This window comes from Leucopleurus acutus (genome assembly GCF_964270905.1).
Source record: "Leucopleurus acutus genome assembly, chromosome: 14".
Classification (NCBI taxonomy): domain Eukaryota; kingdom Metazoa; phylum Chordata; class Mammalia; order Artiodactyla; family Delphinidae; genus Leucopleurus; species Leucopleurus acutus.
The window spans coordinates 60,607,716-60,633,019 of NC_139156.1; the positions used below are offsets into that span (position 1 = coordinate 60,607,716).

At 55.9% G+C, this 25,304-nt stretch overlaps 1 protein-coding gene across 1 annotated transcript; it reads left to right on the top strand.

Moving 5' to 3' along the window:
• VSIR (V-set immunoregulatory receptor) lies at window positions 1-25,091 on the top strand. The gene is made up of 7 exons (XM_082853938.1): window positions 1-139; window positions 10,849-11,274; window positions 12,033-12,089; window positions 18,401-18,508; window positions 21,939-21,966; window positions 23,248-23,444; window positions 23,627-25,091. Exons 1-7 carry the CDS (start codon window positions 58-60, stop codon window positions 23,662-23,664), a joined length of 936 nt encoding a protein of 311 aa, XP_082710064.1. The 5' UTR covers window positions 1-57; the 3' UTR covers window positions 23,665-25,091.
• Window positions 25,092-25,304: the final 213 nt, after the last annotated feature.

Sequence of the window (25,304 nt, forward strand, 5' to 3'; positions counted from 1 at the left end):
GCCCCCGGGCTCCGCTCCGGCCCGGCTGCGCCAGACGCAGCTCTGCCCGACGGCGACATGGGCGTCCCCCCAGTCCCGGAGGCTGGCAGCTGGCGCCGGGGGCCTGTGCTCCTCGCCTTCTTCCTGGCTGCCTCCCGAGGTAAGGTCGGCGGAGCCCGGGTGCTAGGGAGGAGCAACGGGAGAGCACAGCGGGGCAGGGTGGGGGGTCCCAGGTCAGATGGGGGCGCCCTGGGAGCCCCCTTCGGCCTGCCGTGACCCCAGCCCGCGGCAGGGAGGCCGCTAGGACGGCTTGGCAGGGGCGGCGGCTCTCTGCCAAGTGCCCTGGCTGGGTGGTGGGCACGCGTGTATGCCGACAGCTGCCCAAGCAGCTGCCTGTCCAGCCCTTCCCGACCCAGAGAGCCCAGGCACGAGTACCTGCGGCAGCACAGGAGATAAACACGGTGGAGACAGCCCAATGTGTTCTAGTGGATGCCACTGGCTTTTGACACCTGTGGCATCTCCCTGCACCACCCCAGGACCCCAGGGTCTCACGAGGCGCCGAAGTTGTATACTCTCAGCCAGTGTCCCGTACCCTGGTGACACTCTTGGTTGAGCCTTGGTGGGCACTCGTCAGTGCAGGCACTGGTCCGCAGCTGGACATGGGCGCCCTCTGGTCCTTATCCTGAGGGTCTGATGGCTGAGAGCTGAGTGGTCAGCTGATTCCCAGCATCGTAGCAAATCTGCAGCCCAGGGACTGGTGTAGGGCCTGCACTGGGGAGAATGTGGGACATTGCCCAGCTTGGCTGTGAGCCCCTCCTAGGTCCTTGGATAACTTATAGCATCTTTCGGGCCTCAGTTTCCTCAGCTCAAACACAGAAGCCATACACAGGGAGGTGTCACTTTCCCCTTCCAAAGTCCAGACTGTCACGACTCTAGGTGGTATCCTGGTCAGGACACAGGGGCTCCTTGAGTGGGGGGGCAAAGGGCCCGGGACCCACAGCCTGGCCCCTGCTTCTTGCCTGTCCAGGACTGAAGCAGCTGGATCTTGAGGGAAGAGGGGGCCGGCAGGCAGCCTATGGAACTAAACTTTAAACTTTTTCCCTGGGAAGGCTCAGGGAAAGTGTGAGTCAGCAGGGAGTCAGAGGGAGGCAGGAGGGAGGTGGGGAGCTTGGCAAGGGACCCCGTGGGTGAGTCAGAAGAGGAGGAAGGGGAAGACAGGGTAAGAGCAAGAGGAGGGTTCTGAGAGAACCTGGAAAACGCCTCAGAAACTGGGGAGCCTGCAGGCAGCATGGTATCTCAGCGCTGGGAGGCTGGCCTGGGCCTCCTATAAAGAGGAGGGAGCCCACACCCCACAGACAGAGATGCCGAAGCCCTGAACTGGATGCTCCCCAGGAAGAGCCAAAGCGGGTGGGGGAGCAGTCTCGGCACCAAGGCCATGGCTCATGGCAGACAGGGCTTCCCAAAGGAGCAGTGGATGGTGGCAGGCAGGACCGGCCAGCATCCCACCCACTACAGACCGCCTGCCCTGCCCCCTCCTTTCCAAGTGACCCCAAGAGGCCCTTTCTTACCCCCACCCTGTCCTCCTCTGGCTGAGCTGCTCTCTGTTCAGCAGCCCCAGTTTGGGCAACTGAGTTCCAGAGAACTAGGGCATAGAGAGCCAGCTTTCACAGAGCCAGTAGCAGAGAGGCTCAGAGCCCCTCACTCCATATTGTCTCTTCAGCCAGGAGGCTCCACCCCCAGAGGTCCTGGCTACTTCAGCAGCTTGGTGCTCCATCTCTCCCTGGGCCCAGCTCAAGGAGATGGTTAGGGTTTGAAGCAGCTTTCCACTGAAAGGAGTCAGGAGAATTCTCTTAGTTTTGAACTACTCTGGGACTCAGCATTCCTAACTGTAATATGGGCGTGCTAATGAATATTCATGCTGCTACCCAGTACAGTGTGCAAGAAGGGGGATAAGAGATGGGGAGGCCTGGTTGCAGGCATGGTCCGGAGGGTGTCTGAGTTGGAAAGACCTGCTCACCGGCCTGCTGAGGTGCCGGGTGGCCCTGGGCAGGATTGCTCACTGTCAAAGCCTTGATGCTGTGGGAAGGTGAGATGGAGGCGGCTAGTGCAGACCTGTTTGTTCTCTAGCTCTTGGGGCTGGGCCAGCACCATGGAGAATGGTGGTGGTGATAATGGCGCACAGGAGCCTAGGAAAAGTTGCAGATACCCCTTTCCTGGGCCTGACCCAGGTTGAAATGGGTGGAGGGAGGCACCTAGGGAGCCAGGACCCAGCAGACCCCAAGGGTGGCAGAGCCTCTTCTTCCCCTATTGGCCTTCCCAGGACCTGTGGAAGTTATTGTCCCGGCCATGTCCTCACAGGCTGACCCAAGAGTCCCAAACTCTGGGACTAGCCCATGGAGGTGCACTGGGGCTGGGGAGGTGAGAGCCCTTCTTCCCCTGTATGGTAAGCAGGGTTGCGGGGCCTTGTTGAGTAACCCAATGGTGCAAGCCTCTGACACAGCAATGATCGGCTCTTAGGAAATCCACAGTCTGCTGCCCAGAGGCCCTGAGGTGGAGAGAAGCAGGCTTGAGGCCAGCCCATGGGCATAAGGGAGCCTCTACCCAATGTCAGGGGTACGCAGCGATACTGGGGAGCCCCTTGCTGAGCTGGGCTGGTTGCTCTCTCTTTCCCCCAAGTAGGGCAGAGGTTCCCTCTGGGGCCTGACCTCCGTAGGAGAGGGTGGCCCAGGTGGGTGGTACACCGCTGGAAGGCCACCTCCCTATATGCACACACATATGGGTCTTAGGCCCAAGCAGACAGAGGGAAAGAAGAGAGGAAGAAAGGGGTCCTTCGTGCCCATCGGGTATACTGGCCGTGACCCCTCACCAGCACTGACCAGGCCCCGAAGACTGAGTTTGAGGTGCCAGGTTTTAATCCAACCGTTCATCCAGGAGCAGTCTGGCCTCACCAGGGAGCTGCTGTGAAGCTTCTGATGGACCCTTGGATCCCCTTAGCAGCAGCGCAGGCATGACCAAGGCCTTCCTGATGCCACCCTGTGTGAGAATGGAAGGGACCTGGAGTTGTGTGCCCTGCATGCCAGGGCTTCCCGTTCAACCCTGTCACTTAACAGTCTGGCTTGGGGAGTCAAGCAGAGCTCCGTTCAAATCCCAAGATGGTCCTTTCCTGCTCTGTCACTTTGCACAAGTTACTCAGCATCCGTGAGCAAGTTCTATCATCTCTCCCATAGGGATGACGACAGCACCTCCCTCAGAGGGCTGCTGTGAATATTCGGTGCACACGTAACACAGAGCCTGGCATAACATAGCGCCTGGCGCCTGGTGAGCTCTGGCTGTGTAGTATTATTCTGCCTCTTGGCTTTTGGAGGCCACACGCCATTGGTTTACCATCTTAGCTCCTTGCTTCCTGCAGGGTCCGGTAGAGCGCCCAGAGCACGGGAAGGCACTGACCGGTTTCACTGGGACAGGACTCTCTAGAATCCGGGAGGTCTGAAGTGCTGGGCCCAGCCCTCCGTAGCACCTCTACACACTTACAGTCTGTAATGCCCATGGAGGTGTCTGTACATTCTCCTCTTAAAGTTCTCCAGAGATGGGGACTTTGCCACTTCAAGGCAAGCCGGGCTCAGGGTTTCCTTGTCTTACTGGGGTCTTTCTTGCCACTGAGCTTAACATTCATCCTGTTGACTTTGGCTGACCATCCCCAGAGAGAAAGACAATGGCCACCATTGTGTCCATCAGTAACTCAGTAATGAAGTTGCTCTGCTCCTGACCGAGCCAGCCTAGTCCCTCAGCCTTTCTACATAGGATCTTACTTCCCATGGGGACCGGGGGTCAAGCCCTGTCTCTGCTGTTCACTTACTGTGGGACCACAAACACACACGCCGCCTTTATCTGAGCCCTGGGAAGGCTAGGTAACTGGGTCTCGGCAACGCTGACCACTCACTTCGGAAGGGTAATCCCATGATGGTGTTTCCTGACCTTCAGTCCGTTTGTTCACCACTTTGGGGATTTCTCCAGTGTCTGCCCATCATCATATGTACCCTCTTTAAATCTACTCTTTCTTTGACTTAAGTAAATAGATTTCAAAAGGAAACTTTGTATCACTGCCATAAATGGAAAGCCAGTGTCACTTGCCATAAATAGAACAAAATCATAAAAGTACATAATAGGAAAACCAAATAAGGTAAATTCTAGTTGGAAACTATAGCCTGGGGAAGGCTCCAAGCCTGCTGTACCTTGCAGGAAAAAGAAAAAAAAAAAGAAGAGCTTAGCACATAATAGAGATGTTTTGAAGACACACTGGCATCAAACTGGGACTTTCTCTTTGATGTAATCAGGACTGAAAGAGAATCGAAAAGGGAATAACCTTCTCTCTATGTGATTCAGTGTTATTTAATGCCATAAAACTGAAAGTAAAACTACCTGTGCTGTAGATGCCGTCAGCTCCTCTCCACTGAAAAAGAAAACTCACCACTGTGAGGAGTGGCGGCTGGGGGCAGGGGACAGTTCAGCTCTCCTGGAAGAAGGGAGAGATGACAGTGCTCATCCTAAGAGGCCAGGACAGGGTCAGAAGGCCTTTCTGGGCTTCTTCCAGGCCCAAATTCTCCCAGCCCCCGTTGCCTTCTCCAAATAAATACGGTGGCTCTAGCTGGGTCCTCTCCTCATGCTGGGGCCAACAGGCTGTCCCAACAACTACGGAGAGAGTGGGAGAGGGAGCCTGCAGCCTCACTGGCCAGGGCAGCCTGTCCATCTGCAAGAAGGAGGTGGGGCCTCTGGTCAATCCCTGGCTATTTCTACACCCCAGACCTCTGGAGCGAGACGACCTGGGTTCAAATCCTGGCACCACCACTTGCTATTCATGAGACTCTGTACAAGTTACTTAACCTCTCTGTGCTTCAGTTTCCTGATCTGTAAAGTGGAGACGATATCAGTACCTACCTTATAGGGAGGGAGGATTCAATAAGCAGCTCCATATAAAAGTGATTAGAATGAGGCCTGGCACAGAGTTAAGAGCCTGCTACTATACCATTACCACCGAGCCTCTTGCACTGAGGGTGGGGCACAAAGAGATTTGAATCTGAACCTTAGGAAGTCTTCACAGCACAGGATCTTGAGGGTAGCTGGCTGCAGCTGGTAGTCTGGGCTACATACAATGTCCTCAGGGAGGGCCTGGGAGAGCTGAGGAACGAGCCGTCCAGAGACACATCCACTGGTGCGGCTCTGGCCAACCGCCCAGGCCCTCCCTGGGGAGGTGTGCTGGCCAACAGCCTCCAGCCCCAGATGCACTGATGCTTTCCCAATGTGCTGGAAGTGCCGCTTCCTCCGATAGAGCCTGGCTTCCCCTTCCCAGACTCCTTAGTCCAATGTGAATGGACACTTCCTGCAGGAGCAGGTATCAGTAAACACATCTGAGATGCCCTTTGTCCTCACTGGCCACGGAGCCCCACGGACGGACCTGCCGGCTCCGGGCCCTCAGCCCTTTGTCCCGGAGGTACTTCCTGGAGCTTAGCACTGGAATCAGGACCAGTCCTGATTGGTCCTTGCCTCTTGCCCTCTGTGCTCTCCATCTTGATAAAGACAGAGCCTAGCCTTTCCTTATACCCTCCATGGACTGTCCTGGAGGACAGGGTCTGGCAGGGAGCTGGAGACGAGGTCCATGTCAGTCTGGGGCCCCCTCTGAGGGCGAGGGCCTGGCCTTCTGCATCTAGCACAGGGCCAGCAATAGCAGGCCATCAGTAACTGTTTGCTTACAGCCCCTAGCAGCTGGACAGAGTCCAGCTCTTTGGGTGGGGCCTCCTAGGCCTGACTAATCAAGCCAGGGACCCACCTCCAAAGGCTGGGGCGTTGCCTTGGCGACTGTGGAGTAAGCTCATGCCGGGTCAGGGTAAATACACCGGCCTGTCTACACCCACACACACCCATCCCATGCACACCCACAGGGTTTCACGAGGTGAGAGCTTATGGGCGGAAAGAGGTCACAAAGAACTAGCATCCTGAGATGAAGATGAACAAGAACTCCTTACCCCTACACGGGAGCTTTCACAAGAGGCTGAGCCCCTCTGCGGCTGAGGGTCCCACTGCTAGAAAGTGGCAGAAGCAGGGCTAAATTCTGAGCGGAAGTCCCTTAGGGAACTCTGCACCCCCACGGCCTCTCTGCCTTGGGCCTGGCTCACGTTGGGACCTTAGTAAATATTTGTGGAATGAAAGAATGATGTTTTCGGTTTGGGTCTGAGGCAGAGCAAGGCTGGCTGCGTGGAGAGCACAGACGTCAACTGGAGGTCAGTTTACTCGCTAAGTAGCTGGAGGATGAGGTGTCAGCCCCGCCCGCTGGAGGGGTGGAGGGCTCTTGCTGCCTGTGGCGCTGGCTTGTCCAAGGTGTGGGTCTCAGTGCAGCCACGTAGGGCTGTGTGGCCTTGGGCAAATCGCTTGACTTCTGATTTGATTTCCTCATCTTTAAAATGCGGATAATGAGACCTACATCAGGGGCGTCATGAGACTTAAACGAGTATAAAGTGCTCAGCAAGTCCTAACATGTAAGAGGGGCTCATAAATGCCCGTGATCACCTTTGTAGCCCATTCTTGCCTCCTTCCTCTGCCCTAAGACAGACTTTCTCACCTGCCACGGGGTTTCAGAGCTGGAAGGGGCTTAGGAATGTGGGGAGTCTCTCCAGATAGGAGGAAGAAAGGGAGGCCCAGAGAAGGATGGAAGAGAAGGATGGAACCTGCCCAAAGGCACACAGTAAGGGCAGGGCTAGGTGGGGTTTGGGGCCCAGGGATCTGCCTGCCCAGGCCAGAGTTTGAATCCTGAGACCTCACATTTCCCAGGATCACAGCATTCTTCCTCCAGGTGTTTCTACCATCTTACCCAGCAGCAGGTGGGGGCTGGGTGGGGGGGATGCAGGGCCCCAAGAACAGCACAATGATGGATGGTTCCCACATGGGCACAGGCTCAGCCCGGGGCTGGGGGCCTTTTCCTGTCCCACATGCTCTCGGCCACCCTGGAGCCAGGGGCCTTCCTCCCCAGTCTCCGACAATGCCCCAGGTGTCCAGAAGGATCTGCCCCTGACAATAAGCAACATCCTCCCGCCAAATAATTATACTTCCAGCTGGGCTATTTCTAGCCCCCCGATAACACGTGCGCATGCGCAGTCACGGGAGGCATGGGGCATGTGCGCTGTTCTCCCTAACGCCGTGCCTCCTAAGGACAGGCTGCCCGTGGGCCTTATCCTGGCTGCAGTCTCAGACACCACAAACAAGATGTTTTCTCTCCCCCCAGGACAAAACCTGTAGATGCCCGGCCCACTCCTATCTGGCCCTTTTGCTCAAACTGAATCCTCTCACCCACGCCCAAACCTAAAGCCCAGGGTAGCCTCTCCTTTTTCTAAAAGGGGAAGAGGTCCCTCTGGGGCGTGCGGGGTGTAAGGGATTGAGCAATGCCCCCTCCCCAACTCTGTCTCTGAACCCCAGTTCTGTGTGTCCCCCCTGTGGGTCTTCAACGAAATCGCTCCTCGGGCCGAAAACCCCCTCTCCACTGCTTCCTGGGCAATTCTGCAGTCATTAACACCACTGCTGGGACTCAGGGGGCTCGGCCTGACGTCCCGCTGGAGGCCCTGGGCTGGTGCCCCACTGCTTGCTCCCGTCCTGCCCACACCTACCGCGCCCACAAGCTAGCCTCAGTCTTGCCACATCTTGGCCCCAACCCATCCACAGCTCTGTCCACTCAGCATTCCCCGCCCTGCTCAGCTCTGTGCTCCACTTCTTGCGTCTGCCTCTGCCCACCCCAGACCTGCGGCCCTGGCCTCTACTGAGCCAGCTTCCCCGTGGCCCCCAAGGTGTGTGTGCTCCTGCAAATGCTGCTGGATGTGGATTCGGCTCCCACCCTTGGCGATAGTTCTGGGGCTGAAGATAATGTTGGGAAAAGGGGAAACCAGTTACCAGCTGGGAGAGATGCTGCTGGGAGCTGCCCTGTGGCCTGCTGGGGAAAGGGGGAGTAGAGGGCAGAAATAATCCAGGGTCCACTCTCTGGGTGGGTTTTTATTCTCCCTTAGAGGATCCTTTCTGTAGCTACTCCCCACTTCCATTTACTGGCACAACCAAAATCTGGCAGTCAGGCCTCCACCAGGGACCTCGGGTGGATCATTTCCTCTCTGAGCCTGAGGGTTTCAACTGTAGAACAGTGGGCTTCGGGAGTAGAATCCCTCCCTGGTTACACCAAGAAGCCACACTCATGGATCAGAAACTCAGATGCCCACGGGACATTTATGGTGAGGGAATGAGGCAGGCCAGGTGGGAAGTTAGGGAGTAAGTAGGAGGGACCGCAGCAGCTAGAACACCAGTGTCCCATCTAAACGGAGGCTGCTGCTCAGATCCAGCAGGTGGCTGCCTCACAGGAGAGCGGCTTTAGCGTTAATTTACTGACTCTCAAAGAGAAGCTACAAGTCGGAATTTTCATATCAAATTCCCGGTCTTTAAATTTTGGCGATCTCAAAAAAAAAAAAAAAAAAAAAGAGTAAAATACTTTAAGGGTCAAATAACATATGTTTGAAGGCTGAGCATGGCCGGTGGGCTGCCAGTTTCTGCAATTTTCTTCTTTCAGTACAGAGTCTAAGTGCCTAAGTTTAATTTTGACTCTAGTACTTATTTGCTACGTGAACTTCGCTGAGTTACTTAACATCTCTGTGCCTCTGTCTCCTTATTGGTGAAACAGGAAGGAAAAGAACACCTGCCTTACGGGGTTGTTAGACATGTCCATGCTATTCCTTCTTCTAGTTCTAACTAGATCCTGCTTTACCTGAAGCCCCCATGCTCTAGGTTCTGAGTTCATACCCTCTGGAACGTCAGGCAAACCACTTTCCCTTTCTGGGCTTCTATATTTCTGCTGGAAAGGGAGATCAGCATCTCGCTAAAGAAGTTCTGAAATCCCTGCTTACCTTGGCAATGACTTTCCAAAAATCTGGGGCTCCCAGACATGGCTCCCTCTCACATGTGGGTGCTGTAAGTGGGAGGCTCTGGTGTGTGTCTGTCCTGTTTACCTTCTGGGGCTTAAAACTCCACCCTTGCAGACATATTCTTTGGGGCCGTGGCTTTGCTGCCTCCTCACACTGTGCTTTAAATACGCAGGCAGGCCAAGGTTGGACCACAGCTGTTACCAGTCATTCACACCTTAGTGGGAGAGAATCTCAATCTGGCTTCTCCATTCTATCGTGCAGAATGTTTTTCACTCTTAATGTCCTAACGTCTCTTGAATTGCAGAAATGAGTTAGAGACCTATCTTTCCCAGGTATCAAGCACCAACCGTCAGAGCATTTCACGTAAATTATCTGTAATTCCGCCTCAACTCCGGCAGGTAGCTGTTTCACTTCTGTTTTACAGTGAGGGGTCTGAGGCTCAGGGTCTATGTAACTCTCAGCTGTTGGACTCCAATGCAGGGTGGGCTAATTCCAAAGCTACACCAGGCTGCCTTTCTCCCGACTGGGCCAGGCTTTCAGCTCTGCCAGGTGAGGGGAGAGGGGGATGGGCTGTAAAATAGGGAAGGGGCATCTGGAGGAAGAAGTCGTGTTGTTATCTTGGGTTCAGGCAACGGCCATGGAAAAGACATAGCCATTTTGATCCTGTACACATTTACAGGGTCCTCCTTCCCTGTCTGCCCACAACAGCCCCTGATTTTAGCCAATTAAAATCAAAATATCACTAATGTCTAATAAGTATAGCTATCCCTCCTATGTCTGCAGGGGGCATGAGAGCTCACATCTCGCGTTCTCCTCTTTTCGTCATCCTGTCCTCTCACAAGCCTCTTGTAGCTAATGTTTTCCTCACTGCACACATGAGGGAACTGAGGTTCATAGCTAGACAGAATTTTCTGTTTTGAAGGGCCAGCGCTTTGGGGGGTGAACCTGGTTAAATGCTGGGAGGCTGGGGTAGGATAAAGAGGACCAGGGCATGGCTTCATTTGCTTATTGAAAACAAAATGAACTAGAAAATATTTCTGAGAAGACTGGGTGGCAGGCGGGTGGGTGCCTGGATGAGACGACCTTTTCTGCGTTGCCTGTCCTTGACCCTTAGACACCTTGGGTTTTCCTGCTTCCCTACCACCTTCCACTTGCTGGAATCCTCTCTGTCCGTCTACCCCAAAGACCCTCCTTCCTTTAAGAAGTCTCCTGACCACCCCCAGGAAGGTCGTGTCCTCTTTTCTCCAAGCTCCCTGAAGGCTGGTACGGGTTTGCCCTTTAGCCTATGGGGTTATTTTGTCAAGAGGCAGGACTTGTCTACCCAGCTAGGCCATAAGCCCCTGCAGGTGAGATGTAGCACCTGGCACAGGCCTCACGCAGGTAGACGCTCTGTTAGGGCTCACGGAGGAGGAAACGCGAAGGCAAGGCCAGCCCCGGGAGCCGCTGGCCCCCAGAGGGGCAGTCAAGGGCCAAGCGCTGCTTTTCCCAGACAGCCTTCCTCTCCTCACCCTGCTTCCCACCCGACGGCACCGGGCACGGAAGCTGGAAGTGCCAGGGGCCAGGTGTGGGCAGAGCCGTGGTGCCTGCAGTAGGGGGATGGGAGCCGGGGCTGGAGCACATGTGCCCCCTGGGAGAGGGACACGCGCTGGCCGGGTCCAGTCTGCTGCCTGCCTGGAGTCTCTCCTATGCCTCACCCAGCTACACCTGGAGAAGCTCCTGTGGCTCCTGCCACACAGCCTGGGGCGGAGCCGGGTTCGTGAACTAAAGAAGAAGCTGAGGCTTGGGGAGGTCAGCTGACTTGCCTGGAGCTTGTGGCTGGGGAACCCGCATCTTTGAAGCCCCAGACCAAGGTTCTTCCCTACTCTGGGGGCACTGGGAGTGGCGCCGGCTCAGGCGGGTGACAGGCTCTCGTCTCTCTGAGCAGGTCTGGTGGCAGCATTCAAGGTCGCCACGCCGTATTCCCTGTATGTGTGTCCCGAGGGACAGAACGTCACTCTCACCTGCAGACTCTTGGGCCCCCTGGCCAAAGGGCACGACGTGACCTTCTACAAGACCTGGTACCGCAGCTCACGAGGTGAGGTGCAGGCCTGCTCGGAGCGCCGGCCCATCCGCAACCTCACGTTCCAGGACCTTCACCTGCACCACGGCGGCCACCAGGCCAACTCCAGCCAGGATCTGGCCCAGCGCCATGGGCTGGAGTCAGCCTCTGACCACCACGGCAACTTCACCATCACCATGCGCAACCTGACCCTGCTGGACGGCGGCCTCTACTGCTGCCTGGTGGTGGAGATCAGGCACCGCCACTCGGAGCAGCGGCTCTACGGAGCCATGGAGCTGCAGGTGCAGAGAGGTGAGGGCTGCCTCTGTGGGACAGCTGGGGACGGTGCCTGTGCTTGTCTGGGAGGGGGAGCAGAGAGGAGGACAGCGTGGCTGTGGGGTGGCGCTGTGCATCTGATGGTGCGACACTGTGCCGGAGGCTGTGTGATTCTGTATGGGTGGTGCTGGCACTACAGGGGTGGCATGGTGTGTGGAGCTGTGTGCGCGTCTCTCTGGGTAGCTGGGTGTGATGGACGGAAGGGCGTACGTGGCTCTGTTTATGACAGTGGGACTTTTTAACAGGGTGTATGACCTTGGGCTGGGAGTGTGACTGCTTACCACAGTTCCATGGCTCACACCTGGGGTGTCAGGAGAGAGTGTACGTGTGTACGTGTGTGTGTGTGTGTGTGTGTGTGTGTGTGTGTGTGTGTGTGTGTGTGTGTGTGTGTGTGTGTGTGTGTGTCTAGGTGAGAAGGCAAAGGGTGGTAGAGTAGATAGACGTGTGGGTATGGGCAGGTATCGACATGCCCCTGAGGGTGTCATGTGTCATGACAATGGGCAGGGCATGCCTGGCTGTGCAGTGAAAATATGCCTCCGTGTGTGCGTATGTGTGTGTGTGTGTGTGTGCGCGTGTGTGTGTATGCGTGTGTGTGTGCGCACAGCCGGGCCAATGTTGCCAAGGGGACACTAGCCTGAGTACCTGTGACGGGGGGGGGCATGCCAGCCTGGACAAGTCTTCCTGGTCTCCTGGGTCTGACACCCACCTAATGACCCTTTTCTCTGCTCCCACAGGCGAAGAAGCACCATCCAAGTGCACTGTGTACCCGCCCTCCTCCAAGGAGAGTGAAAGTAAGGAACCACCTTCTTGGCTCTTCTGGGTTCTCTGTTCTCCTCTGTCCTCATCCTGGACCCAGACCTCATTCTGAACTCTGACCTCATCACCCCAAGCCCACGGAACCCCCATTCCTCCTCCTTTGCTGCTGCCTCTCCCTTTTGTTTCCCCCTTCACCTGAGCCACTGGGCTGCGGCCCCCAGAAGCCCATGTCCCTTCCAAGGCCCAAAGCCTGAGGAAGGTGGCTCCTGGAGTCCCAGCTCCTGACTCTCTGAGTGGGGCTGTGCCCTGGCAGTGGCCTTTGGCCAGGTGACCTCGCGACAGGTACTGGGTGCCACAGGCTGCCGAGCTTGTTTTCAGTGGGCACGGCTCCTGCACACTAGCCCTCTGCCGCAGGCAAAGGTTGGAGCGCTGTGGTGGGGGTCCTCCTGGCTTGGACTCAACTATTTAAAATCTCCTTGTTCTCTGTGGGGAGGTAGGAAGGAGAGGCTCAGGAAGGGGAACAGAACTACCTTTTTTAGAGCTCCTACTATGTGCCAGGACTGTGCTAAGTCCTTCCAAGTACTGGTATCTCAGTGGCTTCTTATAAGAACCCTGTGAAATAGGTGTCACCAACTTCACCTTACCTACATGGAAATGGAGGCCCAGAGAGGTGACATAACTGCCTCAGTTCACACAGATGACAAGGGAAGTGCAGCTAGGACTGTGCTTACATCATCTTTTTCCCACGTCGGGGTAGGAGACTGGACACACAGTGTGGTGGGTGTCAGTCAGCCCCCTGGTATTTGCCCAGAGGTGCCCTACAGGGGACGGGGGCACTGCTTCAAGAGGTGCCCGGGGCTTCCCTGGTGGCGCAGTGGTTGAGAATCCACCTGCCGATGCAGGGGACACGGGTTCGAGCCCTGGTCCAGGAAGATCCCACGTGCCGCGGAGCAAATAAGCCCGTGCGCCACAACTACTGGGCCTGAGCTCTAGAGCCCGCGAGCCACAACTACTGAGCCCGTGAGCCACAACTACTGAAGCCTGCATGCCTAGGGCCCACGCTCTCCAACAAGAGAAGCCACCGCAATAAGCCCACGCACCGCAACGAAGAGCAGCCCCCGCTCACAAGTAGAGAAAGCCCGCACGCAGCAACGAAGACCCAATGCAGCCAAAAATAAATAAATTAAATTAAAAAAAAAAAAAAAAAAGAGGTGCCTGGGCACTAGGAGGCCAGGCGAGAATGCCCAGCAGCCTGGAGACAGCAGGCAAAGGGGGGACATCTTAGGGACACCCCCCTCTTCTGAGAGGAGGGGTCTTGGCTTCCTCAGCCTTCTCTCTGTTGGTATGTATCAGGCATCCAGTGTGGACCAGCCCTGGCCTAGGCCCTGGAGACACAAAAGTGCAGGCCTCCTCCTTGCCCTCCAGGAGGACATACACCAAAACTGAAGCCAGGAATGGGAACAGCTCAGCTATGGCCCTGGCCAAGCCCCCACTCAAAGGCTGTGGTGACTTTCTATTCGAACTACTCATTTTTTTTGAAGCAACAAATGGACCAGCCAGGAACAAAATTAGAACGCACAGTTGGGTCTGAGTTAGACCCACACGGAACCAAGAACAAGCCCCTCTTCCTGCACACCGCAGAGCTCGTGTGTGGCCTCGGTACCAAGCCGCTGCCCTTCCTCACTTCCTCCACTGGCAGCTCCCTGGGGAGGGTGGAAAGGCGGCCCCCCACCCCGAGCAGCCCCTCCCTTCCCATGCAGCAGCCTCATGACTGTGTGCGCACACGTGTGCTGTGCACAGGACAGGGTGAGCCTCACGTGGTGGGGTTCCTGAGTGTTTACTTCCCCATCGCCCCTTCCACTCTGAGCAACCCCCTAGTCCCACTTCTGCTCCCGCAGGAACACCTCCGCCACAGCCGCCATTTCACAGCTGGAGAAACCAGGGTTCACACGGGTGAAGGGACTTGTTCCCAGTCTCCCAGAGCCAAGAGGAGAAGCCAGAGTGCCTGATTCTCAGTGTGCAAACCCCGCCTGAGCACTGGGGCCTTCCCCTCTGTCAACACTCGTTTCCTGAAAATTAGCTGTATGAGTTAAGTCTTGGAGACAGAGACAAGAGATGCCAGAGGGGATGGTGCTAGAGAAACCAGGCGTGAAATGGAGAGGGAGTGCAGATCTGGGTCGTTTTTCTTTATCTAGACTCTAGAGAAGCAGCTGCTGGAATTAAGGGAACAGGAGTCACCTGGGAAATCCCAGGAGTCTGGCTGAGGCGCGCCCAAGAGTGAGGCAGAACCTTGAACTTGACTGTTAAGGGTCAGGCTTCCTTTGCCGGGCACCTCTGCTCTCAGGTTTTGACATTTTCCTCCTCTCCAGTTTGTGGGATGTGCAGCCTCGCTCTGCTCCCTGCTTCCCTGAACCACTGTCTACAGGGAATTGGCTAAAGGCCAAAGGGACATGTTTGCTTCTGTCTCGGCATCAAGGGCAGGGGGATAGCGTCAATGATCTCTGGAGTCCCCTTTCGATCCCCTTCCAGGCCCTTGGTTCTGGAGGTCTGCAGACTACAGCTGTGGTGGAGTTTTGGCACTAAGGCGGAAGTGGTCTCAGATGAAGAGAAACCCGGCTATGCTTTTGGGTGGGGTGTGCGGGCTTCGGACAGTGCTTCAGTTCTCCGGGTATCGTGTGTCCACTGAGCAACGTGAGCAACTGTGTCCCTTTCCAACTAACAGGGAGGCCCCCTGTGTTATCTAAGGTGCTGAGTCAGGGCTCAAAAACTAAATGCCCGCAGGGCCCGGGAGCTGGTGGGTAGGACAGTAGGGAGGGGTAGAGACTGCGGTGAGCACCCAGCTGCCAGTCTGTACTTGCAGTTCCAACCGCCACATGCCAGGAAGGGGGCCCAGGGTTGCCAGAGCCACTGAATTTTCAAGCAAAGTCAGAAGTCCAGAATTTACATGAACTCCCTGAATTTTAAAATGTTGGCCACTAATTAAATAAAAATTAAGTACTGTGTCGGCCGTAGTTGCAACCCGAGTCCATTCCAGTGAAAGGCAGTGTGGTAAAGTGGGTAAGAGCACAGATCCTGAAATCAGCCCAGTTGCTTAACCTCCCTGTGCCTTAGTTTTCTCATCTGTAAAATGGAGATGACAGTTACAATCATACTTTCCAGGTTGTCATGAGGCTAAAATGAGGTCCTCTGTGTAAAGAAAGCGCTAAGAGCCGTGCCTGGCACGGAGTAAGTGCTGTGTATGTGTTGGCCACTATTACTTCTAATGTGGAATTCTAGGCCTGGCTTCCCGTCATCTCATCCATTCCCCTGTGCCAAGGCAGGATGGCGAGTAGATGGCAGCAGACAGTGGACACATATCCTGTTTTCCAACAGCTCGAAACATTTGCCTGGTGACCCATGTGCCTAGTAGGCCGCAGGGCTGACCGCTGGGTACTGCCCTCCACTGCCACTTGCCTTTGGAAAGATCCCAGTCCCTGCTGTAAGACAGGTGCCCCCCGGCCAGCCTTGGTACCTGATCAGTTAATGAAGCTTCAGCCAAGCAGCTCTCTGAGTTTCCCTGCTCTGACTGCAGCCCCAGCCTCCTGGCGTTGTCTCTGGGGGAGGAGGAGGGTAGTTGGTCTATGAAATCCTCTGAATGCTCACAGCAGCTTCAGGCGGCAGGGGAGGTGATGAGAGGAGTGGGGCTGAGGAAGGTGGTACCCAAGGAGCCCAGGAGCCCCGAGTTGCTGGGGGCTGTGGTTTTTCACTGAACCTTCGGAAGGGGGCTGGGCAGCCCATCTCCCTAAGAAGCAACCTCCCCACCCCCACCCCAACACAGCAGGAGGTATGGTTTGCTTTCATCCAGCCCCGGCCCTGGAACCGGGCAGCTCTACTGAACTCCCCCCCTCCTCCATAAACACCCTCGGGGTACTACTGGCAGGCCCTGGGCAAAGACTCGCTGGGCCCCTCCCATCCCACCCGCTGTGTGAGGGCCTGGCACACTGCTTGCTGCTCGCCAGGCAGGTGCCTCTGCCGGTGCCTGATCACCTTCTAAGCATGAGTCTGGCTCTGGATGGCTACAGAGCAGGAGCCCCCAACCTCACCCCCAGGTACTGACCACACGTAGCGGGAGAGCCGGGGAGCTGTGGAGAGGCTGTGCTCTGCAGAGGAGCCCACGGTGTCGGAGGGCAACTGGCCCACAGAACTCTCCCCAAACCCTGCCCCCTGGCCCTAGCCTCAACTCCCAGGCCAGGCTGTAAGTAAACCAAGCCCTGATCCCCTAGAGGGGCCGAAGAGAGGGAGTCTTTGCCTGGGGACAGGAGTCGGGTAGAGGCTGGGCCAAGCCACCCACAGCCAACAGGCAGCTGGACTCAGTGATCACTGACTGACTACACCAAATGCTGCCTAGTACCAGTCTGGAGGAGACCTGCTTTGACGACCAGAAAAGAGCGCTGTGCAGCCGGTTTCTCAGTGCCCACAATAAGGTCCTGTGATGGGGTTTAGAGATACTCAAATGTCTGAATTATAGAACATTTAACTTTCAATACTCTCAAAGTGCAGCCTCGCTAAGGTCTGTGGGGAACCTGCTTTAATGTGGAGTCGAACTTGCTTTGTAACAGCACAGCGACTGTTCTTGTACCAGCGGGTACTTCTAAAGCGCCTGAAAACAGCTTGTTCTCTTCTGAGGTCTGAACAAACTCCCTGAAAGCTTGTTTACACCATCAGGTTGTTCAGCAATACAATGAGATAAAAACAGCCTTTATTCCCAAATAAGTAGTGCAAAGGCAACATTGAGCCCGTTCACCTCCCCAAAGCTCCCTGAAGCCAAGCTGACGCTGTGACGAGGTATCCCAGCCCGTGGCTTTTCTGTCAGAGGGAAGGGCTGAAATTGGGAAGGAAATGCATTTACACTGGTTGTGGTTCTGAGGGCACGTCTTTTCCCAGCCAAACTCCTGGAGTCAGCAGAGGGACTGAAATAAACCAAACCTCCCATGCTGTTGATGGGGTCGTGAAGCAGTACAAGTTTGTTTTAGAGGGCAATTTAGCAATAGCCTCAAAGAAAATACACTTACTCTTTGGCTCAGCACTTTCACTACTAGGGTTTTATGTACGGATGTACTTGCCCAAGTGAGCAAAGATGCCTACACGAGAAGTTCATTGCTACTTTATTAGTTATGTTGAAAATGGAAGAAACTTACCTACACACCAGTAGGGGACTGTTTCAATAAATTTTGGGTAAGCCACGTGATAAAGCCCTAGGCAGAAGGAGGTGGATCTCTGCGCCCATACAGAGAGGTGTCTAAGCCGTGCTAAGTGGGCAAAGCAATTGTCCTGTGATCCCATGTATGCTCTACATGCGGGGAATGTATCCAGACTAAACACAAACAAACTGCTGACAGTGATTATGTCTTCGGAGGGGACCCGGGTAGAGGGGGAGGAAGAAACTTTTGAATTTTTTTTAACTTGTAAATTTTTTTCTGTGTAATTTCAAAAGTTTAAAAAAAATTTAAATGTTGGACAAGGATTCACATTTCCCTAGTTCCTGCCCCAAGAGTTTTCCCCGTGAATTGTACATGTGAGATCAGTTCAGAGGCCCCATCCTGGAGCCAAGGAGTCTCTCTGGGGATAAATAGGGCTTTTTATTCATTTATTTTTCATTGAGATAAAACATATATAAAATTTGCCATTTTAACCTTTTTTTTTTTTTTTTTTTTTTTTGCGGTACGCGGGCCTCTCACTGTTGTGGCCTCTCCCATTGCGGAGCACAGGCTCCAGACGCGCAGGCTCAGCAGTCATGGCTCACGGGCCCAGCCGCTCCGTGGCAATGTGGGATCTTCCCGGACCGGGGCACGAACCCGTGTCCCCTGCATCGGCAGGCGGACTCTCAACCACTGAGCCACCAGGGAAGCCCCATTTTAACCACTTTTAAGTGTTTGATTCAGTGACATTAATTATGCTCTCAGTGTTGTGCAATTATCACCACTATCTATTTCCAAAAGTTTTTCATGTCTCGGGCTCCTTCTGACCTTAAACTCTGTGGCGTGAGGTCTGTGAAGGGCCTGCTCTCCCTTTTCAGGGAACAGCCTGTCACCCGTGGTCGAGCTGTTCCCCGTGGGCTGGGATGAGGACCCTTCTCTTTCCCCGCTTGAGCTGCCTTAGCTGTAAGCGCCTGGCCTGCTTTCTGGTGCTCTGGCCCCCCCGGGGTCCCCAGACCTTCCGTGCCTCTGCAAGTCAGTGAGGGTCTGGCTGTGGGGCGTGGGTAAAGGTGGGTCCCCCTGTTGCCAGGCCTTCCCTCTCTGGGCCCCAGTTCCCCCTCAGGAGGTGCAGTGGGAACGGGGCCTCACCTTGGCCGCCTCTGTCCTTTCAGGCATCACGGCTGCTGCCCTGGCTACGAGCGCCTGCATCGTGGGCATCCTCTGCCTCCCCCTCATCCTGCTCCTGGTCTACAAGCAAAGGCAGGTGGCCTCCAACCGCCGTGAGTATCCCTGCCCGCCTGGGCTAGGTGGGTGTGTGAGTGACCTGCCCCAGCACCCCCTCAGCCACGGGGATTAGCAAAGGCTAAAGGCAGGCACAATTGTGCTCTTCAAGACACAGGAGCTGCTACAGGTCTTACAAGGAGTTGGGCTCAATGGTGGAGAGAGGAGGGGATCCACTAGCCCCTTGGCGCTCAATGAATTAACTGTTGAATGAGTGAATAATCATACGGAGTAGCTGAAATTGGCTTATAAAAGTGCTACCGCCTGGAGACTGTTTGGGGCCCTGCTTTAATGTATGGGTAGGCTTGTCTTGGTAGCAATTGTTGGGACAGAATGACCTTTGGATTATCAGAACTGCGAGGGATCTTAGAGATAACTTGATTCAGCTCTTTCGTTTTACAGGTGAGAAACCTAAGATCAGCAGGGTTAAATAACTAACCCAATGTTATATAACTTAGTAAGCAGAAGAGCTAAGACTCAGACTCAGAGCTTTTCACCTCACGCTTTTCAGGGAATATAGTCCCACCACATAATAAAAACACTCGTCAGCATGCGCGTCATAGCAGACGACCCCTAACCAGTAGGACTGCTGTGCCAGGGACCACGCCAAGCTTGCTATATACATTCTCTCACATATTCCTCATAACCCCTCTAAGAGTTTGCTCCTACCATTGGCCCCATGTTACAGCTGAGCAAACTGAGACACAGAGCCGTTCAGTAAGTCCCTTAAGGAACCACACAGCGAGTACGTGGTGGAGCCAGGTTTCAAGTTGTGACCACAAATACCTTTTCACCCGTCTCTTTGGGTGACAGTGCACCTTGCCCTTCCTCTGACTCCACCCATGAGCCTCGTCCTGTCTCAGTCTTCCAAGAGCAGGAGGGTGTGGGCCCTCGCTTCGCCTCCCCCACCTCTTCCCCTCTTGTCCTCTGCAGGAAGGCTTTGGCTTACATCTGATTGCCTTCGGCTGGACTGTAACGACTTGACACCCCTCTGTCCCTCTGTCACTGGGTCACTCAGAGGCTGTGGCCACCTCTCCCTTCCTCTCAGGACGCCCTTATTCCTCTCATGAAATCCACCACAGTCTATCTACACAGATACCCTGGGGTTGGGGCCGGGGTGGGGGAGGGTAAAGGGGTTGGAGTAGAAAGAGGAACCCCGGGGGTCAACCAGGGAGAGAAATCACTGCAGAGCTGCCCTCAGCTCCTGCTCGTCTGTGGAGCACTTCCACGGAGGTGGGAAGGGGACGAGGAGGGGGCCACGCTCAGCTAGGCTTGGCTCCCAGCAAAAGAGGTGCTTTCTGTCCCCCTTACTCCAGACCACAGGGCTGTCTCCATCAGGGAACGGGAACTGGGAAGCAAATTCCTGGCAGAGGACGGCGTTGGGTGGAGGAGGTGCACTGCTGACCCTGTTCTGGCGCCTCACAGCCTTCCTTACAGGGCCCCAGGGGGTTGGCCAAGGCTCTGCCCCTGTCCCGGGCTGGAGGAAGGAAAAACAGAGAGGGGACATCCCCAGGCCAGAACACTGTGGGGTGTCCTGAGGACACGGGGAGCCGGGGTCAGCCCCCAGTATCTTCTATTCCACGCACTGGGACACTTGCAGACTGAGGGCTTCACAGAGGAAGGGACAGATGAGCTGGGTGCTGAAGAATTGCACTGAAAGAAGGCTCAAGGGGGTGCGGTGGGCCGGCTAGGGCTATTGAGCACATCTTCTGAAACTCTAAACGAGCCCCATTTCTGTGATGGGAAGCCACTTCATAGCACCATTCCCCAGGTTTAATATAGGCAGTAACAGGAAGGTATCAATCATTTATCTCCTAATAAAAGTATTTTTGAGGGCTTCCCTGGTGGCGCAGTTGTTGAGAGTCTGCCTGCTGATGCAGGGCACACGGGTTCGTGCCCCGGTCCGGGAAGATCCCACATGCCGCGGAGCGGCTGGGCCCGTGAGCCATGGCTGCTGAGCCTGTGCGTCCGGAGCCTGTGCTCCGCAACGAGAGAGGCCACAACAGTGAGAGGCCCACGTACCGCAAAAAAAAAAAAAAAAGTATTTTTGAGGCCAGTCCTCTGTCCTCTCCACAAAGAAAAAAAAATGACTTGCATGGTCGAAGGCTTAGAGACAGACACAAGAGATGCCAGAGGGGACGATGCTAGAGAAACCAGGTGCGAAATGGAGAGGGAGTGGAGATTCAGGTCATTCTTCTTGATCTAGACTCTGGAGAAGCAGCTGTTGGAATTATGGCAACGGAAGTCACCTGGGACGTGCCAGGAGTGTGGCCACAGGGCAGAGGCCGAGTGGCCCAGAGCGGGGCAGCGGGGAGGCAGGTCGGAGACAGAGTGGACGGGAGCGTGTGTGGTGCACTTTGGGCAGGATGATGGCACGGAGCCTGGCACAGAGCCTGGAACAGAAAGTATGCTTGGGAATGAGCCAAACTCAGGAAAAAAGAAAGAGAAAGGGTTGGGAGCACTGAGGAAGGCAGCGTGCTGCGGAGGAGGCCAATGGGTGTTGCAACCTCTCTAGTATCAGAGCCTCGGTGTCCCCAGGGCAGAGGAGAGGATGAGCTGAGGGGACGCAGTCACCCGGTAAACAAGGAGCCATGATTCTGATACCTCAGAGATTTCAGGAACTTGTGTGCAACTTCCCGTGGGTGGTGTTGTTGTGCCCCTCCCCTACCGCTTGTTTCCCCATCGTAATCAGCAGCAAAGCCCGTAAAAGACGAGAAAGATCTGTGGGAGTACGTGGGGAGCTGCAAGAAAGAGGGAAGTTGGGGTCACTGCATCTGGTTGGTGGCCAGTTTGGGGGGTGGGGAACCCGCACAGTGGGGCAGGGTGGCAGCAGCTTGGCTGCAGAGTAGAAAGTAGTAGCATGGCTGAGAAGTGAGAGGGTCTCAGGCCCCCTGAGTTTCCTCTAAGAGATGTTGCCTTGAAAGCCACCCTATGAGGCAATGCAGAGGACGGGACAGAGAGGACCAGGAACTCTAATTAGGAGCTGACCTTCCGACACTCCTGCCCAGTAAATCACGGCTGACGACCAGAACGTGACAAATGTCCAAACAGGAAACGGCAAGTTCAGGAGCCAGGCCTTGGGTTGCTCGTGAATGTCTAACATCACCAAGTGAAGACATGGGAGAAATCACTGGCTGCCTTTCGTTTCCTGGCAACAAATGTTGTCCCAGACACTTGTAAAATGCAGCCCAAATTTCATTTATCACTGGTCAAAAGGGGCCGCTCACTGGGGCCTCACCTGCTGGGTAGACACGCAGAGCACTGCCTGCCATACGGGCTTCCTGAGTGAACAGAAGTGGGATCCAGGGCTGAGCACGGCCCTGTCCAGGATTGCTCCCGTTCCCTGAGGGACATCTGCCAGTGAGGGCAGGGATGCTGTCGAGGGAAGCCTTCCCTTTGTGACTAGCTTCTCTGTCTGTTTGTCCCTAGGTGCCCAGGAGCTGGTGCGGATGGACAGGTAAGGCCCATGGAGACCTTCCTGAGAACACTTCTAGCAGCTGTGCCACCCCGATTCAGAGCTTGGCAGGCCGTGTCTCTTCCCTGGGCTGTCATCTCTGAAGGGCAGCATCCACACCCAAACTCCTTCTGCAGCAGTTAAGGGGGAGGGGGATCTGTTAGCCAGGACAGACTGATTCTGCCACCCTCACCAGGATCTCTTCCCCTCTCCTCTCTGGTCACTGCTTATACCACGACAGGGCTGAGAACACAGGTGTGGCCTCCCTGGTCCTCTCTGTGCTCTGGGCCAGCTGTCAGGAAGGAGATATTTCTGGGCAGCAGGGCCCCTGTTTAGCTGCCTGGCACAGCTGGTTAGAAGAGCATTTGCCACCTGCCACCGAGGCCTACACATCTGTGCTGATTGGCTGTTTTCCCTGCCACCCCTCACCCAGCAGTCTGAGCTCCAGGATGCTTGGATGAACTACGCACCCACCTTCGGGCCTCAGTGGTCAGCCAGGCCAGGGTGGGGGAGGGGAGGAAGCAGCTGAGCCCAGGCAGACACTGAAACATGCAAAGGAGGCCAGCACATCTGGAGTTGTGGCCCCTCCCTGCAGGGCACCCAAGGAGAAGGCTGTCAGGCTACAAGGGCAGAGGCTGACCGGGCTCAGATGGAGGCGGCAGGTTGGGGATAGAGTAGAAAGGGAATGTGTGTTGGTGCACTCTGGGCAGGAAGCTGGCATGGAGCCTGGCACGGAGGGCGTGCTTGGGAATGAGCCACATTTAGAAATTTGGCCCCGGTACACGCAACACTAAATTCAGAGCTCCTCCCTGATGTTTGAAAGGGATGATATTCAAGACGGGTCACAGGAAGTCCTGCTAGAATCTCAGAGTTGGAGGGGTCCTCAGAGGTTGTCCCACGCCCAAGCAGGAAGAACGCCTCCCTTCAGCTCAAGACAAGCTGTGGGGACATTCAGTGCTAATGCCATTAACTCTACTGACCAAAGAGAGACTTGTCCCCAGATTCCAGAGGCGCCTCTGACCCTGGGCTTCCTTCCTGGGCCTGGGGCAGATGGTCAGACCACAGGGTGGAGCTGGGGTCAGATGCCCTCAGCTCAGGGCAGGTGGCGAGGGCAGCCCATGGCCTTTCCTCTCTGGCCCTGGATCCTCCCTTCCTGCTAGGAGAGGCTGCTGACGCCTGGGGTGGGAAGGCAGGTGAGGGGAAGGGAGCAGAGAAGGCAGGCAGGCGGGAGGGCAGAGGCCTAGCCCCAGGCAGCACGGATGACCTTCAATTCTGATTCTCTAGCAACAACACTCAAGGAATCGAAAACCCCGGCTTTGAGACCTCTCCACCTTCCCATGGGATGCCAGAGACCAAGCCCAGGCAACCCCTGACGTACATGGCCCGGAGGCAGCCTTCTGAGTCTGGGCGGCATCTGCTCTCTGAGCCCAACACTCCTCTGTCTCCACCAGGCCCCGGGGATGTCTTCTTCCCCTCCCTAGGTAAGTGCTTCTCTTCCCTCACGGCTCTATGGCCCGCAAGGGCATGACCTCTCCATGGCGTGCAGGCCATCAGCCTCACTCCCCGCCCTCCCTGGGGAGTCCTCACAGCCTCAGGGTGTGGGGTTGGGGGGATGAAGGACAGAGGAACCCCCACCTCACTCTGCTTCTCCTTTCCTTTGCAGACCCTGTCCCTGACTCTCCAAACTCTGAGGCCATCTAGACCAGCTGGGGGCCGTGGGCAGTTGTGGCTGGGCCTGGGGCAGGTGCATCTGAGCTAGGGCTGGCCCTCTAAGTGGTCCCTCGGCCTTGGCCCTGGTTTCTTTCCTCCTGCTCTAAGCTCAGACTCTTTGAAATACCCCTGATGGCCAGACCCTCAGCCTCCCTGGATGCTACGTGGCAGAAGGGAGAAGATGTTGGATCGCTCAGCCCCTGTCTCAAGGATGGTGGGGTGCTGGGATCCCGCCCCAGAGACCTGAAATTCACCAGCTACTGATGCCACCTGACCTCCATCTTAGAAGCCCCAGAACTGCCAGCTGTGTGGCAGCCTCTCTCCCGGGACCTAAGCCTTGGGACCTGACAGCAGAGATGGGCACTGGGCAGGCTCCCCAGTGCCACCCTCCCGGCATGAGGGACAAGATAGGACAAGATGTGGAGAGACTCCTCCCCACTGTGGTGGACCCAGCTCCCCCATCTTGCCTGAGACTGCTCGTCTGTCAAACCTCTTTGTAACCGTGAGGCTCTGGGGCTGGACCTGCATGGCCCTGGGCCGTGGGAGCCTTCCCCAGCTGCCTTCTAGCAGCCAACTCTGAGGAGCCGGCAGCAGGTTACACAAATCTGGGGCTCCCACTGCCTGCACTCTGGTCCCCAGGATTCACTGGCCAGAAGCCCCAAAACAGGAAGTATCTGCTGCGGCACGGTGGCCACTGTGAGCCAGCTGGCATCTTGGGCAATGGGAACCAGGCCAGAGGTTGCACCACCCACCACAGATGGGAGTGGAGGGGAGAGCCAGGGGCCTGCTGGGAAGGTGAGAGGAGAGGGCTCCACCGCCTGCCCCCTGCGGTCGAGAGAGATGGTGACCACATAATGTACTGCTCAACCTCCGACACTCTTGGGGTGCTATTCAAAACTACTTGAGCAACAGTGCAAAATCTGTGGGTGGATCGTAAGAGCGGGGTTGAAATCCCTACCCTGCTTCCGAGGTGCCTGAGGCGCAGGGAGCCCTCTTCCCCCACCGCCCAGTCTTTGGTCCTCTGTTCCAGTCAATCTGTGCTGAGCCTTCACTGCAGTGTGATCCTGTCGGGTGGCAGGAGCGGGCGTGTCCCTAGAAAGTCTTATGCCCGCTCTGCTCTGGACCCTCTGCTCCATCTCCTGCTTCAGGGCATGACCCAAGTTTGTTTTTATACACGTATATGAGGGGAATCCTTTGTGGAATTTCGATTAAAGAGTTTTAGAGCATGGAGAGGCGTGGGGAGGGGTCTCTGTACACTGTGGGGTGAAAACGGGTGGTGGGGCCTGAGAAGGGGAGGAGAAAGTTTGAGCTGGACAGGAGCCCCGGGCACTGCACTGTGGAGGGCGTCATTTCAACTGGGCATTCATCTGCCAGCAGCCTACGCTGGCTCTGCTGAGCCAGGCCTGGGTGCTGAGAGCCAGGGCTTCAGGCCAGGGTTAAGGGCCCAGCAGGCAGGGAGAAGCCCGCCTGGCCTGGTTGGGGATGGGAGTTGGGGCGGGAGAAGGGAACAGCTCGTGGCTCTCCAGCAGCAGTGAGCCCCGGGCCTGCAGTTGAAGCCAGGGAGCCCCTTGGTTGCCTCCTAAAGCTCCCTTCTCAGGCCCAAGACCGTAGGCCAACGTGGGCCTCTAGCT